Source organism: Protobothrops mucrosquamatus, unplaced genomic scaffold, assembly GCF_001527695.2.
Source record: "Protobothrops mucrosquamatus isolate PMUCROS unplaced genomic scaffold, P.Mucros_1.0 scaffold593, whole genome shotgun sequence".
In the NCBI taxonomy this organism is placed as follows: domain Eukaryota; kingdom Metazoa; phylum Chordata; class Lepidosauria; order Squamata; family Viperidae; genus Protobothrops; species Protobothrops mucrosquamatus.
Window position 1 is genome coordinate 689,921 of NW_015386892.1, and position 17,427 is coordinate 707,347.

Consider the following 17,427-nt stretch of genomic DNA (forward strand, 5'->3'; position numbering starts at 1 on the left):
CTTGGTCAAAAAGCTCATGGAGGTGTCCCAGGGTTGCAGGAGAGACGGTGGCCCTTCATCTTTCCATAGCTGAGCTCCCGGGGGACGGCTCCCATCTTTAAAAAAAGGGGAAGAGGAAAAAAGCAACCGAGTTCAGGGAGTCCTCAACTTACAACCGTCCGTACAGTGACTGTTTGAAGTTACAACGGCACTGAAAAAAGTGACGTGGGACCGGCTGTCACACTTAAACGACCCTTGCTGTATCCCGAATGTCATAGTGTTCAAAATTCAGAGGCTTGGCAACTGGCATGTACTTAGGACGGTTGCAGATCCCCTTTTGCGACTTTCTAACCCGCAGAGTCAAGCCAGATTCACTTCACGACTGAATGAGTCCCTTAACAACCGGAGTGAGTCCCTTAACAACGGTGGCTAAGTGTCGCAAAATGGAGCAAAAGCCGCTTAACAACTGTCTTGCTTAGCGACGGAAATGTTGGGCTCAGAAGTCGAGGACTCCCTTAGGCAAGGTTGCGTGGACAATAGTCCGTTCTGTAGGGAGTTAAACCCACAACCCAACTTCCTACACTGTGGAGGGCTAAAGGAGAGAAGAACAGAATAAACGGGGAAAAAAACGGAAATGCATCCAGATCTGGACTCTGGTGACAGGTGGGAAAATCCCCTTTCAGAAGGCAGAGAGACGAGATGGGTGAGGAATCCCACCGTTAAAGGAAATCCTTGCACATAAAACATTTTGCTCCTCCCTTATTTTATTTTTGAAAAGGTTTAATTTTTCAGCCCGATAACGGAGAAGTCTTTGATTAGCCATGATGTGCAGCTTATATCCTCTGCTGTAGTCGTAGCCCGGTTATCAGCCAGCCCTTAAAGATGGTGCCCACTGGGAGATGTAGGGCACTACATTTCCCTCCCCCCCCCTTTGCCCCACCTGCATGGATGTTGTTGGAATGTTTGGGAATGATGGGACATGTAGTCCAAGAGGTCACTGCCAGGGAAGAGGGCTGGGAACCGAAGGCAGCTTTGCCCTCGGTTTGGGATCCGACTGGCATCTTCCCCTGTGCCAGAGAAACTGGGAAACTGGTTTGGCTGGTCACTGGGGGTGGGGTTTACTGGGGGGTGGGTGGGGTGGGTGCGTGGAGGGAAGGAGGGGTGAAATAAAGCACATTGCTGGAGCGGGCAGACAGAATGTATTTATATAGGTCTGTGTACATACCAAACCATATCGTAATTTTTGTACGTAGCAGTCCTGTATATAACTGTACGGTTTTTATAAGATATTCTATAAAGGCATATTTTAGTAGAAAATGTGGCGCTCTCCCTGATTCTTTGGGGAAACGGGTTCTCCTCCTGCCAATCAAGGTGGACGTGGTCTTCAAAGACGGGGGAAGGCGGAGCTCCGTTCTCCGAGTTTGTAGGTTGGTTTCCCAACGTTTCGTTACCAGGCTAGGTAACATCTTCAGTGGAGTTCAAGGGATGTCCAAGACGGGGGTTCAACCATCCTCGTTCAATTTGAAATTGCTGTCCGATTGCTCTACAAGAGTGGCCGAGATGGCCGCCTACGAAAGGAGGGTGGGAACGTGGACCGCTTCTGGACTGAAGCAACGAAGATAGAGGACATCAATTCAGCCAACCTTCTCCGAAGCTGGTGATTGTTCCCAATTTAACAAATTAAAAGGGTCTTGCCGACAAAACATGCAAAGCTAAACCGTGGGGATACTGATTGTTCGCAACTGGCCATCATTTGCTTATCAATTTGTTTGAAGTTTCATTACAGTAGCAATGAAAAAAGGGACTTATGACCAGTTCTTGCACACCATCCCCGTGGTCATAGGATCAGGACTCAGGGGCTTAGCAACTGGCGTATTTTTATGACAGTTGCAATGTCCCGGTGTCGTGCGATTGTCGTTCCGGCAAGCCAAGTCAATGAAGAAAGTTGGATTCGTTCAGTGACCATCACTTAACAAGTGCAGTGATGGGCTTAATGTCACACATGCATGTAAGACCATGCGCAATTCACGCAGAAATTGTTCCCAACAATGGTCTTGAGGATTACCTGTACATGCATACCTACTTTTTTTTGGGGGGGGGGCAAATGTCTCAATTTGCGCAAGTTAAGCACGGAGACGTACATTCTCACATGGGGAGTGGATTCAGCCAATTGTGGTTTGCTTAGCCAACCGGTGAGATGTAACCCACTGAATGATTTGATGCCTCCTGAGCTTTTCAAAGGCTTTCTGTGTGTGGCCTGGGACTGCAGGAGGCCTGAATTATCACAGAGGCTGCATTTGCACAACCCCCCCCCCCCAGGATAAACATATTGAGGGACTGGGGAAGTTGGAGAGTTGTAGTCCATGCGTCTTCAAAAGTGGTTGAGATTGAGAAACAGTGATTTAGAGTGACGTAGCAAATATAGTCTGATGTCACACATGCGCACACGGATGTAGGACAACCCGCCACGGCCAACTCACCCACTTGCTGCAGGACGAGAATTACGCTAATGTAGAAGAAACGGTGAAACAGAACCGTGAAAGAAAAAGTACGAAAGGAGGGACAGAATGAAACGTGAACGACACAAATCAAAACCATTTTTTATTTATTTTAAATAATGGAATTGTTAAATCGTCCCGTGGCGAGTTGTCCCACTCCGCGCACACCCATATAAACACAACACACACACAAAAAAGGTATTTTCTGTTTCAAGGTGGATTTTTTTTTAAATTTTATTTATTTAAACAGTTCAACACTCTCTCTTGGAATTGTTAGCGTAAGAAAAAAAAAACAATCTGTGTTCCCTGCTACCTGAGGATCCAATTGCTACTTGTGGCCGCCTCAACTTAGCATGGGAAAACTCACAATCACACACAGGCAATGCAACATTATTACTTACTACCCCGTTTACGTCCACCCAAAAAGACAGACAGATTTTGGCCAACTCAGCTTGGGAATTCAACCCCGCAGCCGCCCCCCCCTCCCCTCTTTTGTGCAGAAAAGACGATGGGCAAAACCCCTTTCGTGAGAGAGCCTCAACTTCCCAGCCATCAGCCCCAAGATTTCAGGGGCTCTGCCAGCGGTTTCGACCGCTGCAGGCGAGGAGAAGCAAAGACCGGATCGGCCTGGGGGGAAGCTTGTGGCAGCTTGGCACCTTTTATTTTTTCTTTTTTTTGTTTTTAAATTATTTAAAAAGCGTTAATTAGAAAGTTCCCATATACAGAAATCATCTAAGCAAACCAGTTAAGACATTTCACTGCTCGACATTAGCACTGCTAAGGTGCAGCCCCTTCCCCTTTCCCTTCCCTCCCCCAACCCTGTGCACCAGCCCCATCCATCACTTTGTCCCTTTCGCTCACAACTGTTGTCTGGAGGTTAAGTTGCAGCCTCCCGGCTGAACAGACCCGGTGGAGAGGCAGCCTTGGGAAGCATCCCACTCTTCCCAGGGAGAACGTGGGTTCCAGGCTTACCAAATAGCCCTCCACACCCCCTCGCCTGTCCACTAGAGAAAATGCCCACCGGTGAGAATTCCCCCGTTGCTTCTAGCTGCACCCACTCCACGCCTAGGTCCTGCTCTCGTTCATCTGGACAGGCTCTCCTCGTTTCTTCTGAATCATGAATTGCTCAGGGCCTGAAGCGTCCTGGACAAGGTCGGAAGTATCTCAACGAGAAATGCATAGAGAGGTCCGCGGTGAAAAACAGCGTGCTGAAATGGAGGACGCCCTTCTGCTAGCGGGAACTCGTCACTGCTTCGAGTGGGATGGCGGTAGCTGCTTCCTCTCCTAAAGAGCAGCCAGACGATAAACGGGGAGGTTCTGCTGAGCCCTTCCAGCAAGATTTGAAGTCCAAAGTTCGACACTGATGGCCGTGTCTTAACATGAACACGGTCAACATCAGATGCTGGACAACACAGGGTGGGACATCACGGTGATTTGAGGATGATGTGGCTTTTTGCCCCCTTGATATGCTCTGGGAGGGGGGCAAATCAACACTGAGAAGCTGGTGATTATATGCTGGCTGAAGCTCATGTTACCTTGTTTTAACCTAATTAGAAGAACCATTCGCTCTTCAGCAGCTAGAATCGGAATCAAGAGGCAGATTTTGTTCTGATGGAGAACAAACAAAAACCATCCAGCCATCCCTTCCCAAATTCTCCAGCTTTTGAAAGAAAAGGGAAAAAAATTAAGGGGAGGGGGAAAGGAAGAGGAGAACCACGAAGAATTGATCCCATCAGAAGCACATTTCTGCATTTACACTTCATACCTGGCACAGAATGACACACACTTATAAAAAAAAAAAAAGAGAGAGAGAAAGAGAGAAAGAGATGATTTTCGTTCTGAAGTTTTACAAGGACGGGGATACTACCTGGAGGTAGTCAATACAAGTTTTAATCCTAATTTTTCTCTGCTGCGGTGGTTTGGATGCCTTTGGGTTATAAAAGTGGGATCTTTCCTTCTCTTGAAGGAGGGGACCGAAGGACAGAGAACAAAACAACTCTGGGAACATCAATTATTCCAGAGTTTTGGGGGGAAAAGGATTTCAAAACGTTCTCCAGATGATCACCAAGGATCCACTTCTGCTTAAAGGCTAACGAAGGCTGAAGAAGAGAGCAAGTAAACAAACAAATAAAAAAAAGAGAGTTCTGAACAATTCATGATTGGTGGAGTCAGAGAAGGCAGAAGCCCGAAGCGACACAAGGAGATGCAGCTGGTTAAAGCCAATATACATTATGTACAAATGCTCAAGTCCCCTTGGTAGGCAAAGTCAGGGCTGTCTACCAGATGCTCTTCAAGAGGGGCGGGAACAAAAATAAACCTTAGGATGGAAAGAGTCGGGCGGAACCAGCTCCGTCCCATCCTGTTCTTGGCACGGACACGGTAAGGTGCCTCCTGATCGAGAAGACGGAGGGAACTCCTTTAAATAACGGCACGCAGGGAGGGGGGGGAAGAGTCCTGGGGTATCGCCTGCGCCAGGCTGCGACAGCGGGGCTGCCCGAACGCCCAGTCTCTGCCGCCCCCGGAGGTGGAGGAGGAGGAGGAAGAGGAGGAGGAAGGCCATTAGCAGCACCGCTTCTTCCGTTTACTGTTCTTTGTGAGTTTCACCACGTCGTTCTGTTGCTGCTGCTGCTGTTTTGCGAGGTTGTCCTTCTTAGCCCGAAGAACCAACTCCGTGATGCAGTTGAACATCTGATAGACAGACAGAATTCTTTTATTGGCCAAGTGTGATTGGATACACACACACACACACACACACACACACACAAGGAATTTGTCTCCAGTGCATAAGCTCTCAAAGTACATAAAAAACCACGAAGGGATAGGTCATAAATCATCGTATACAGCCGTTAATCCTAAAATACAAACAAGTGGTCAATCCTAAAATACCAAGAGGAGAAGATAATAGGAAAGATGAGAAGATGAGGAAAACAAAATGAGAAATGAGAAGATGGGGAAGAAAGGAAAGGAAAAGGCGGGGAGGCAGTTAGGAAAGGGGCTCTGGAGGCCTTGATTCCAGTCATGGCCCTCTCTATCCAAAATATGGACTTTGCTGTCTTCAAAAGAGCGACCCTTATCTTTCAAATAGATGGGACTGCTGACTGCTGAATCTCTGATGGCTTAGATCTCCTATGTTGTTCCATGCACTTGTGAAGCAACGACTATTACATCAACAAACACTATTTACAACATCTATTTTTCGTCCGTAGCCTGTGGCGCTGGGCTCTTGAAGAGTTACTGGCACCCCCATCGTCTTTCCCAATTACCTCTTCCACATTAATGTTCTCCTTGGCACTGGTCTCAAACAGCTGGATGCCCATCTGCCCAGCAAATTTATAGGCGTCTTCCATCTCCACCACTTTCCGTTCTGGATCATCGTTCTTATTGCCAACTAGGAGAGCAAAGGGAAACCAAAAGTCACGGCTGCAAACTGGTGAAAAGTGGATCCGGAGCCGTCGACGGCTCAAAGCAGATATAAAATCTGGATTAGCAGTGATGGCCGGGCCTTGCTCTATCAAAACCTTCCCCAAACCCAGAGAGGTTTACCTAATATCCGGCACACATCGTCGCAGTTCTGGTTTATTTCATGCAACCACCGCTTGACATTCACGAAAGACTCCGCGCTCGTGACATCGTAAACCACAATGACCCCGTGGGTGCCTCGGTAGTACCTGAGGGCAGAGAAATAACCGTTATCAAGGCATGATCCTCAAATTCATCCAAGTTCACCTTAAACACCTTTCCAGCTCTGCTGGCTTCTTCTTCTTCTTCTAGTGCACTTTAGATAGGCTCTAATTTCAGGCAATCCTAAAAGCTGAAGTCCGACACGTTGACCATCAAACTGAGGAAGGCGTTCTCAGTGGACAGTCTACATTTCCACTATTATCAATCAATTGACTTTAGAACCCCAACGTGAATGGAAGGATAACAACCGCTTAACATCCAAAACCCACTGAACACTGCAAATGAAGGTTAAAAAGAAGTGTCCCGGGATAATTTTGCAAGATCCAATTTGAACTGGTCACCGGGACCAGAGGTTTTAGCCTTCGAGCTTTTGGGCTTGGGCTGGGACCGTCAACGCTCTCTCCAGAATGTGTGCACTGAGTGGGCTCTTCTATGTGTCATATTTATATGGTTATTTGGCACATTATATGGCACAAGGAAACAACAATTCACGACTTAATAGCCAGCCACCAACACCCTCGTAAAATTAGAATAGAATTCTTTATTGGCCAAGTGTGAGTGGACACACAAGGGACTTAATGAATTTAATTAATAATTAACAACTAAAAGCTGCACGCAAGCAGGAGCCAGATGAGTGCAATGCGCAGAACAGCCCAGGTGCGCATATTCTGGGGAGACAGAGAAGTTCCCTGGTGATGGACCCCAGCACAAGGCCAAAAGCTTGGAAGAATAAAGCCTTTGGTCCCAGGGACCAACTCAGATTGGGTCCTGATTTTAACACACACAAGAGTGTGTTAAAAGAGCTCCGGTAGCACAAGAGTTCACAAGGACGCTTCTCTGATTTTAAAGAATTCTTCTCCTGCTTCCTTACTGTAAGAAAACAAAAAATACGGATGTATTTTGGGGAAGCAACGGCTGCGGAGAGCTCTCTAAATCCTCAGATTAACGGAATCAACTAGAATCCAGAGCTTGGAAGGTGGTGGAAAAGGGGAAAGAAAAAAAAAAGAGAGAGAAAGAGATCAGCCAGGTTGCTGGCTCTTCTTTCAGCGCGTTAATGCGATGGGGGAAGCGCATGATGTGGCTCTGTGGGAAGCAGAATTGGCAGATTTGAAGTATCAGATTGCCATGGAGAGGACTTTGTGAGCTGGGGACAACTGCTGTCCCCAGGAGCCTCCCTCGAGCACATGAGAAATTCAGGAGAGAAGAAACAGTATACAGAGAAGAATAGTATACAGAATACCAGAGTTGGGAGGGATCTTGGAGGTCATCTAGTCCAACCCCCTGCTCAAGCAGGAGACCCTATCTATTTCTGATATATAGTGGCTGTCCAGTCTCTTCTTGAAAGCCTCCAGTGATGAAGCACCCACAACTTCTGGAGGCAAGTCGTTCCACTGGTTGATTGTTCTCACTTTTAGGAAATATCTCCTTATTTCTAGGTTGCTTCTCTACTTGATTGGTTTCCACCTGTTGCTTCTTGTCCTGCCTTTGGGTGCTTTGGAGAATAGCTTGACTCCCTCTTCTTTGGGGCAGCCCCTGAGATATTGGAAGACTACTATCATGTCACCCCTCGTCCTTCTCTTCATTAAACTACATACCCAATTCCAGCAGCCGTTCTTCCTATGTTTTAGCCTCTAATTTTGTTGCTCTTCTCTGCACTTTTTCTAAAGTCTCAACATTGTTGGAAGGCGTGGTGGTGTCGGAACGGGGGGGGGGGCAGCTGGAGATACTAAAAGATGACCTTCCCCTGCAATGTGTCTTAGGAATCCTACCATAGAGAGATACGGACGAAGGCTGAAGGACAAAACCTCCATTTTTGTTATATCATCATTCGGGACTCTAGCACTGAAAAATAAAGGTCACTCCTCCAGTCATAACATCGAACATATCAAGGCCAGGGCATAAATTCGGCATGGAGAAGTCCTAGGTATAATCACAACCTTCTTGAAGGAAGCCTGGGGAGGGGGGGGAGAAGATGGGTGCTCCATTGTTGGAGAAGAAGCGATTGGACAGCCATTTGTCCGGAATGATCTAGGGTCTCCTGCTTGAGCGGGGGTGGTGGTGGTGTTGGACTAGAAGACCTCCAAGGTCCCTTCCAACTCTGTTGATTCTGAAAAACCCGCATGGATCCTGAGGACAGCAGATGGACCAACATCGACCACAGAGACTCTTTCAGAGGCTTTAATGCAGGGGTCTTCAAACTTGGCCCTTTGATGACTTGTGGACTTCAATTCCCAGAATTCCTCAGCCAGGCACACGGTCATCGAAGGGCCAAGTTTGAAGACCCCCTGCTTTAATGCATGTGTCAAATTCTCCCCACTGGACCTATGACTTCTCTCTTTGTTTTTACATTACAGGCAGTCCTTGACTTGCAGCAGTTTGTTTAGTGACCGCCCGAAGTTACGACGGTGCTGAAAAACAGAACTTATGACCGTTTTCCCACACTTACGACCGTTGCAGCCTCCCCTGGGGGTCACGTGATCCAAATTCATGCAGCCTGGCAACTGGCTCACGTCAACTGCAGGGATTCACTTAAGAGCTGTGGCAAGAAAGGTCGTAAAATGGGTCTCAAAGCTCACTGAACAACTGCCTCACTTAGCCACGGAAATTTTGGGCTCAAACTGTGGCCGTTAAGTCGAGGACTGCCTATATTATCGTTCTGTCCCCATAAAGCCCTCGGCTGTTGGGAAAGAAATAGACATATATGGAGACACACACACACCCACGAGTCGTGAAGGAAGAAGCTGAGAAGAGATGATAACAAAAGAAGAAACAGACCAAGCCTTTGGCTGAGACCAAAGAAAAGAGAGCTGGCTGAGTCTGTGGTAGACCAAAAGCAGAAGGAACTTGGTCCAGGTAATCCTTGACTCATGAGGGCTGCATGCAATGAAATTCCATTTTAATGTGTGCCGATTATTGTACATTCCAAGTGACAATAAAGTTATTATTGTTAATAGTGGGCCCGGCCAACTGCAGACAGGATAGTGAAGTTCAGCATCACCAGGGCAGGAAGTCTGATGTTGAAACTGTTCTGCCTCGTGGGATTGCTTAAGCAATCTTCCTACCGGTAGAAGTCAGAAAAGATTTAAAAAAACTAACTCTCTCTTTCACTCTTCTGAAAAAACCCGAGATCCTCAGCCAAACTCCACACACCATGTGGTTACACGTTTGGGGAACTTCAGGACACGCTCCGCCCGAGGCGTCGCCCTGCATGGAGAGCTGGATCAGGGGCATAGATTTTTCTGTTCTCATTTAGAAATCTCCTTTCGCGGTTTTCCCTGTAGGAGCCAGCATCAGACATCAACTAAGCCACCATTGTTGGTTGTATACGCACATCACCCGGAAGAAAAGATCTGCTGACACTGTCAATGAGACGCTGACACACGTCTCTCTCTGTCGGCAAGTGCCTCTTTTACACCCCTTCACCATTTCCTGCCATAGGCTGGCTCACAAACCACAAACCACAAAGGATACGCTTTTGGATCAGTGAGGAAGTCGGGGTTGGCTCTGCCCCGTGCACTCAACACGGTCTTAAGAAGGGCGCAAAGAGTCCTTAAGGTACACTTATGCAATCATTCCAGTGTTTTTTTTAAAAGAAATTTGGGGGTTTGGCAGAATCTTCCTCCCCTAATTGCAAAATGTGATGTCTTATCAGACGTATTCTAGTCCAATCCACAAAGACTTATCAATAGAACATGGAATCATAGGGCTGGAAGGGACCTTGGAGGTCTTCTAGTCCACCACCCTGCCCGTGGCAGGAGACCCTAAACCATTTCAGCCAAATGGCTGTCCAGTCTCTTCTTAAAAATCTCCAGTGATGGGAGCACCCACAACTTCTGATTAATTGTTCTCACTGTCAGGAAATTTCTCCTTAATTCTAGGTTGGATCTTTATCCACCCACCCACCCACCTACCTACCTTCCTACCTATCAAGTGGGATCCATTCTAGGACCTCCTTGGTCCACCTGCCCTCAGTTCTTCTGGCTATGTGACCAGCCCATTTCCATCTCCATTCTTTGACTCTCTTGACGATGATTGTATCCTTTCGTTTGTTCTCCAATCCATGTGCGGGTCTTTCTATTTTGTCTTGTGGTGCTGAGCATGTCTCTTTCCATGTCTCCTTGTGCCACTTGTGGCTTTTGTATCGATTGTGAGGTTAGTGGCCATGTTTCACCAGCATATGTTAGATACCTGAGACTTAACACCAATCACATCTGCCAATCTGCACTGGACTAGTGTGGCAGATTATAGCCTATTCCTTCAACATGTCAATACAAATCTAATCTAATCTAAGCATTGATTTCCTCTATCCGTCCTGCGAAAAGCAGCACCCATCAAATTGATCGATCAATGACAAATTGGAATGTGGTTCTTTTGCTTAGCTTTCCCTCTTCTCCCTACCTCCATGAAGCTGGTGCAAAGCTGAGACAATGAACCCAACATTTCAAATATCATCTGCTCTAAATCAAGCCCTGCCCTTTACATAGAAGGCCTGTGGTGAAGGCGTATGTATAGAGCAAAGGTATTTTAGGCCACTCAAGAATTCTTCCAAAGCAACCTTACAAATCTATTTTAGGTAATGGAAATTCGCCGCTGGAAATACCTTGACTTCCTCACAATTCTCAGGTTTCTTTGAAAAAAGCAGACCAGTAAGCCAGTGAAAAATATTATACTGTAAATGTCTTATTCTTATTCTCCCTAGCAAACAACCCGCTCGAATGAAAAGGGCGCAAATGAAATGGCTAAAACCGGACAGATTAATCATCCCTGCTAGGATAAAAAAGATTTAAGCGTCAAAGCATTCAAATGACTTCGGTGGGGTTTTTCCCCTTTTCAAGTGTGCAATGATTCAGAGCTAGCCTCTCATTTCTTCCCCTGAACTCGCTTTGCCAGGATTCTATGACAACCTCCTCTATAGAAAACAAAACCTCAGCGCTATTCATATGTCCGTTTGTGTGAAAGGGAGCTGGCAGCAAAGACAGAAAAGGCTCGTATCAAGCTCAGCTCCCACTCTGGGTTGTAACACCGTCTCATGCAGAACTGAGGACCTACTCAGACCAAGCCAGTAATTTTAGCCACCCTTCTTTGCTAATTCAGGAGCAAATTAAACTACAGTTTTGGTGGGACTTTGAGTAGGGCTTTCTGAAATCCACTTCTCACAGTCCTTGAGAGGACGTTGGGAGTTCTATTCCAATCATATCTAGAAGGCTAAAATTCCTAAATTCCCCCACTGGCTCAGAACCTTGATTACAGTGGTACCTTGGTACTCAACTGCTTGGAAACTCATCAAAGTTGATACTCAATGCATTTTGACATGAAAATGTTGTCCCGGTACTCATCGTCTGTTTGGTTCTCAAGGCACAAGCTAGAACTTGTCGCTGTCGGATGCCTTGTGACTCACTACATCATTCCTTACGGGGGAGAAAATGGTTTGATACTCATCGTTTTGGGTACTCATCATATCTCGCGGAAAAAAGTAACCAGGAATACTGAGGTACCACTGTATTATATGAAGACAAGAACCCACAAACGCTTTCACATTTTGTACCTTTCACAGATTACAATCTGACTCATGAGGCAAACTGGAGGAGAGGGAAATAAACAATAGCCAGGGAGAAGAAATCGGGGTCTTTCATCTTATCAGAACAAAGCCATGACTTAAATCCAGTTATCTGATCGGGTTTTTAAACAGACTTACGTTGAGGTGATAGTCCGGAAGCGCTCCTGTCCCGCAGTGTCCCAGATCTGTAACTTGACTTTTTCCCCATTGATTTCAACGGTCCGAATTTTGAAGTCGACCCCAATTGTGGTAATGTAACTGCCTGTGGAGGGGGGGGGAGAACAGCACAGAAATTGTGGGGGTTTCTGAGGGTACTACCGGCAACGAGCCAATTACAGACTGCATCATTCAGAAGCAGCAGTTGGCTGCTTCTGAATGATGCAAAATTGGCTAGGAATCCTTTTTCGGAGGTTGACAAATTAGGGAAAATATTTCTGGCCTCGCACCGTTTCCATTCATCTATCCCATTGAAACTATTTTTTTAACACCCCTCCCCCCAAACTCTCATTATTCATGGAAGAAAAGGCTCTTCTAGACCCCGCCAGCCCAAATCCCTTGGCTGATGGGCTCTTCGTAGGCACGATGGCTGAGGAATTCTAGGAGTTGAAGTCCACAAGTCATAAAAGGGCCAAGTTTGAAGACCCCTGGAGTAGGACGAGCCAATTCTAATGGGGCAAGGCAGTTCCTCAGATAGGCTGGACCCAAACTCATGCATATTCTTCAATTTTCACACACACACACACCCCTAGGGAGCCTTGGCTGAAGGCTCCACTGGCAGTGCCAATGTGCCCATCTTACCTGAGAAGGTGTTGTCTGCAAAACGCAGCAGCAAACTGCTCTTGCCGACACCTGCATGAGAAAAGGAAAAAAAAATAAGCCAAGTCTGCAAGTCATTGCTGGAGCAACAGAGAGCAGCGTTTTATTTCCATGCTGTTGACTGTGGGACTCCTGTTTGAATATTGATAGGGCAGGGGCTTGGATACTGCCTGAAGCGGGCAGGTGTTTGCACATCTGCTCTGCAGAAAGAAGGGCTTTGTACAACCACAGGGCTGAAAGGGACCTCGGAGATCTTCTAGTCCAACCCTCTGCTCAAGCAGGAGGCCCTATGCCGTTCCAGAGAAAAGACTGTCCAATCTCTTCCTGAAAAGCTCCAGGGATGGAGCGTCCACAACTTCTGGAGGGCAAGTGGTTCCACGGTCACAAGGACCCAAAAGGTTGGTTGATTTCTGAAGCGTTTCACGTGTGATGGAAGAACCCTCCCCAAGGAGGAGAATGTCAAGGTCAGGAAGGATGTTTTCCTTGGTGTCTAAGAGACAAAGACTTCTACAGAACAGGATGTAGCCACCACTTCCTCTTCCTCCTCCAATTCGCCCGTCCGTGCCCAAACACAAGCTGCCCTCCATCTTTCCAGCATGGCGATAAAAGCCCTCAAAGATGCGAGAACGTTTTGTGGGTGTGATAGAAGACAAGTGCAAGTGACAGGGATGAAATGCAGCTGCATTCAGTGTAGCAGCCTGACTCACCACATTAAGCAATAGCGGCTTACAGACCACAGACTCTGGCTTGACAGAGCACGCGACACAAAAACAAACATTAGGGCTTCGGGCAGTGCTTCTTGACATCAGCAAGTTTAAGATGTGTGGACTTGAACTCCCAGAATTCCTCTGCCAGCATGGGGAATTCTGGGAGCTGAAGTCCACACATCTTAAACTTGCTGAAATGGAGAAAAACTGTCTTAGAAGAACATGTGTGCCGAGCTAATATACGAAGACACCATGTGACATTTCCCTGGACTTTTTAGGTGGCAGAAGACTTAACTTCCAACTGTCTCCTGATGATTGGCCCAGTCACCCAGCCAGCTTTCATGGCTAAAGCGGGACTAGAACTCAGGTCTCTTGGTGATTGGCCCAAAATCACCCAGTTGGCTATCATGCACAAGGCGGGACTAGAACTCACGGTCTCCCAGTTCCTAATCTGGTGCCTTAGAAGAAAGGTCATAAAATTGGGACAAAATTCACTTATTAAGTGTCTCACATAGCAACAGAAATTTGGGATTCAGCTGTGATTGTTAAGTCGGGGACTACTTCTCCACAAAACTTTCAAACCAGTTTATATTTCAATGGCCTTATAATAATCTTATACGATGGGCCATATAAAGAGAAAAAAAACCAGTAATGAGGAAATGATAATATTCCTTATATAATTAAACAAAACTCCAGGCAAGGTGAGAACTGAAGCTTGAATTTCTAGCTCACACCTCTGTAAACACGAAACCCTTGTTTGCTTTCTAGAAACTCTGATGAGTCGTACACAATAAAAAAAGAAAAGAAAAAAGGCTGAGCTTTTGGGTCTGTAAGTTAAGGCTAAATACAAAAGGGAAGAGGAGAGGGAATTATTCCTCACAACCGTCAGAACTGGGAATGGAAAAGTGCTTGTAATTAACATGAAATACTCTAAGCTCTTGTAGCATGGCCTATAACTCTAAACACCTAGGTTTCAAGGTTTGTCTCATATTCCTTCACATCAAAAGTGCTCCCTATTTAGCCATTCAAGCTGTCCGTCAAGTACGGAAATTAAAAGTGCCCTGAAACCTGTTACAGACTGCATTGTATTTATAAATCTTTCTTTCGCCAAATCTCTAGGGGGCTCATATAATCCAAAGGCTGTGTTAAGTCCTGACTGCTCCTTAGGATGAACTGTGATTAAGTTGCCTGGTTGGGAAATCAAAACTCAATCCCCCATTCGGTTTTCCATTTCCGCTAGGATGCTACTGCTATTCAGAGGGACTGGGAATAAAGGTAGACATTATTTCACATTAGCTCCAATTATAAGTATGTAAGTAATTAAATGAGTATGCATTTCATTGCTGTCGCCTCTCCTTTACTCCCTCAAACAAAATTAAATTACAAGCTATCTGTGGCTGAGGCCAGCCTTTTTATCATGTACTCTCTAAAAGTGCTGCAAGTATAATGACGTATACTTAAAAAATCTAACCTCTGGATAGGTGTGTGGTGGCTGAAAAGAAATGTATTTCTTAAGTGTCTTTTTATCTTTCTCTTTTATCCAGCCTCTAAGAATGATCTCTGAAGTGCTTTACAACAGTCTTCCATCAACCCACTGCAACTTATTGTACAATACACATCCGAATCTTTCCTTCGGAGACTTTTAAGGCAATGTGGACCTCACTCTCTCCCCGTTGGATTCTCACCACAGTCCAGACCTTGTGTCCATACACTGGAGGCTGGATTTCCACACCTCGGGAGCGACAGGCCTGAATCACACCAGGGAATGAAGGTCTTGGGCAACTACAGGGAGTCCTCCTTTAGTGACCTTTTGAAGTTATAAAGCCACTGAAGAAAATCTTATGGCTGTTTTTCAATGACCACCTTGGGCGACCTTCGGACAAGCAGAGAGTCAATGGGGAAGCCAAAAGCATGTGACAAGCGTGTTACTAGAGGGGGGATTCACTTCACAACTGTGGCAAGAACGGTTGTAAAAATGGGGCAAAACTCATTTAACAAATATCTTGTTTAGCAAGAGAAACTTTGGGGCTCATTTGTGGTCAGATGTCGAGGACTGCCTATATTCCTGTTTACCAACTGTCCTGCATTTACGACGGTTGCAGGATCCCGTCAAGTGACCTTCCCGGCTGGCTCCCAACAAGCAAAAGTCAACAGGAAAGCCAGCAGGGAAGGGTTGCAAGCTGTTATCACAGTCTCACTTAATGACCACAGTGATTCGTTTAACGACCGTGGCAAAAAGGACTGCAAAATCAGGTGAGATCACATGATATCTCTCAATGACTGCACCACTTAATAATGAATTTTTCTGGCCCTGGTGGGCTACCTGTACGTGTCGGAGTGCTTAGACTACGTAAAACCATAAAGATCATAGTTCAGATCATCCTCCCTGCTATAGATCTCACTGGATGACCTATTAACTTATTAATAGATTGTATAAATCTAATCTGCTTCTGAAGGAAGTTGCAAGGATTTTATAAACATGGCCACAAGATGTCCATGAAAGCCACTGCTCTCTGTGGGGAAAGCCTGGGATAAATTCAATAAATAAATATATACCCTACTAAATAAAGTGTTTCAGTGATCAGAAGTGCTATATAAAAGTCATCAAGATTATCGGGTGACTGTCGATAAGTCACACACATGCCTGATGTGGGGAAAAGCCTCTAGAGAAAATAGCCAGCCACTTTAGGAACATACCAAGTCAAACTACCAACTTTCTAGAATTGCTGTTCTCACACTGGCTGCATTCAGATGACTAACTGAACCACAACCAGCAAGCCAGTTTATCTCAAGACTGTTGGGTGAATCCAGGCCACGGGGCCAGTTGATGGTTCAGCACGTCACACGCACGAAGTCAGACATGACACTAACTGAGCAAAATCACGGTTAAGCAGAATGTATCGTGCAAAGTCAACCCCAGTGGCTCTCCAGGCTTCCAAACAAGAGGCATTTCATCCCTCCTTAAAGATGCAACAATCTGAATTCTTCTTGACCGCTTTGCCAAAAAAACAAACAAAAAACGTTACTTAATGCCAATTGCATAAACGTCTAATGTCAACCTTGTTTATTATTGATACACGCATCATTCCACAAGCAGATTCTTTATCAAGGAAGCTGGACTTTCTTGGTTTTGGCTTGAAGGCGATTCGCTTCTCTTTACCCGAGAAGCTTTCTCAGGTCTCCTTTCGCAGGTCGGCTTCTGAAGAAGCTTCTTGGACGAGAAGCGAAACGTCTTCCAGGAAAAAGCAAAGTCCAGCTGCCTTGGGGAACTGAAGAAGCTTCCTGGATGAAAAGCGAAACATCTTCAAGGAAGAACAAAGAAAGTCCAGCCGCCTTTTGAAAACATCCTTGGGTTCTGAGAATCTCCATAGACATTTCTCAAGGAAAGGAAAGCAACGGCTCTGGTCCTGCACCCCCCCCATCCTCCCCCACCAAGAAGACATCATCACATACAGCAAATAAATACAGAAGCAGAAAACACATTGAAGGGGGAAACCACCAATCAGCTTCTGCCCCAGAGCTGAGCAGCGCCAGCTTGGATCCCCCTCCCCAAATCCCCCCTGGGACTCTTTCCCACCCAGCCCTTATCCTTGTCCCTTTTGGGTCCTTCAAATATTGAGGGGGGGCTCTGCCCCCTCCTCCCCCCAACCCTCCTTGGGGCTCTGCTCACCCCTTCTTATCAGGACCCCCCACAAGACAATCCTCCTGCTCCCCCTCCTCCTATTGGGGACCCTACCTTACCTTAAGTCCTTCTGGGGGTTTCCCATTTCCCTCCCCCCTCCCTCCTTGGGGCCCTGCTCCCCCTTATCAGGACCCCCAATCCTCCTGGCTGCCCCGCCTCCTCCTGAGGCCCCTCCCTTAGCTTAAGTTCTTCTGGGGGGTCTCCCCCTGCTTCCCTCCCCCCCTCCCTCCTTGGGGCCTTGCTCCTCCCTTATCAGGATCCCCCCCATCCTCCTGGCTGCCCCTCCTCCTCTTGAGGCCCCTCCCTTACCTTCTTCTAGGGGTCTCCCTTTCCTCCCCTCCCCCCTTCTTATCAGCACCTCCCCCACGACCATCCTCCTGGGCCCCCCTCCTCCTATTCTGAGGCCCCTCTCTTACCTTAAGTCCTTCTGGGGGGGTCTCCCCCTGCTCCCCTCCCCCTTCCTCGGGGTCCCGCCCCCCCAAACCCCTCAGCCCCTCCCCCGCCCAT

General features: G+C 46.7%; 1 protein-coding gene across 1 annotated transcript; it reads right to left on the reverse strand.

Moving 5' to 3' along the window:
- Positions 1 to 5,036: 5,036 nt before the first annotated feature.
- Positions 5,037 to 13,118, reverse strand: RAB35 (RAB35, member RAS oncogene family). The gene is made up of 6 exons (XM_015817454.1): positions 12,971 to 13,118; positions 12,514 to 12,564; positions 11,854 to 11,977; positions 6,021 to 6,145; positions 5,741 to 5,865; positions 5,037 to 5,165 (listed from the first exon to the last, which is right to left on the reverse strand). The coding sequence occupies exons 1-6, from the start codon at positions 13,116 to 13,118 to the stop codon at positions 5,037 to 5,039; spliced, it is 702 nt and encodes a 233-aa protein (XP_015672940.1).
- Positions 13,119 to 17,427: the final 4,309 nt, after the last annotated feature.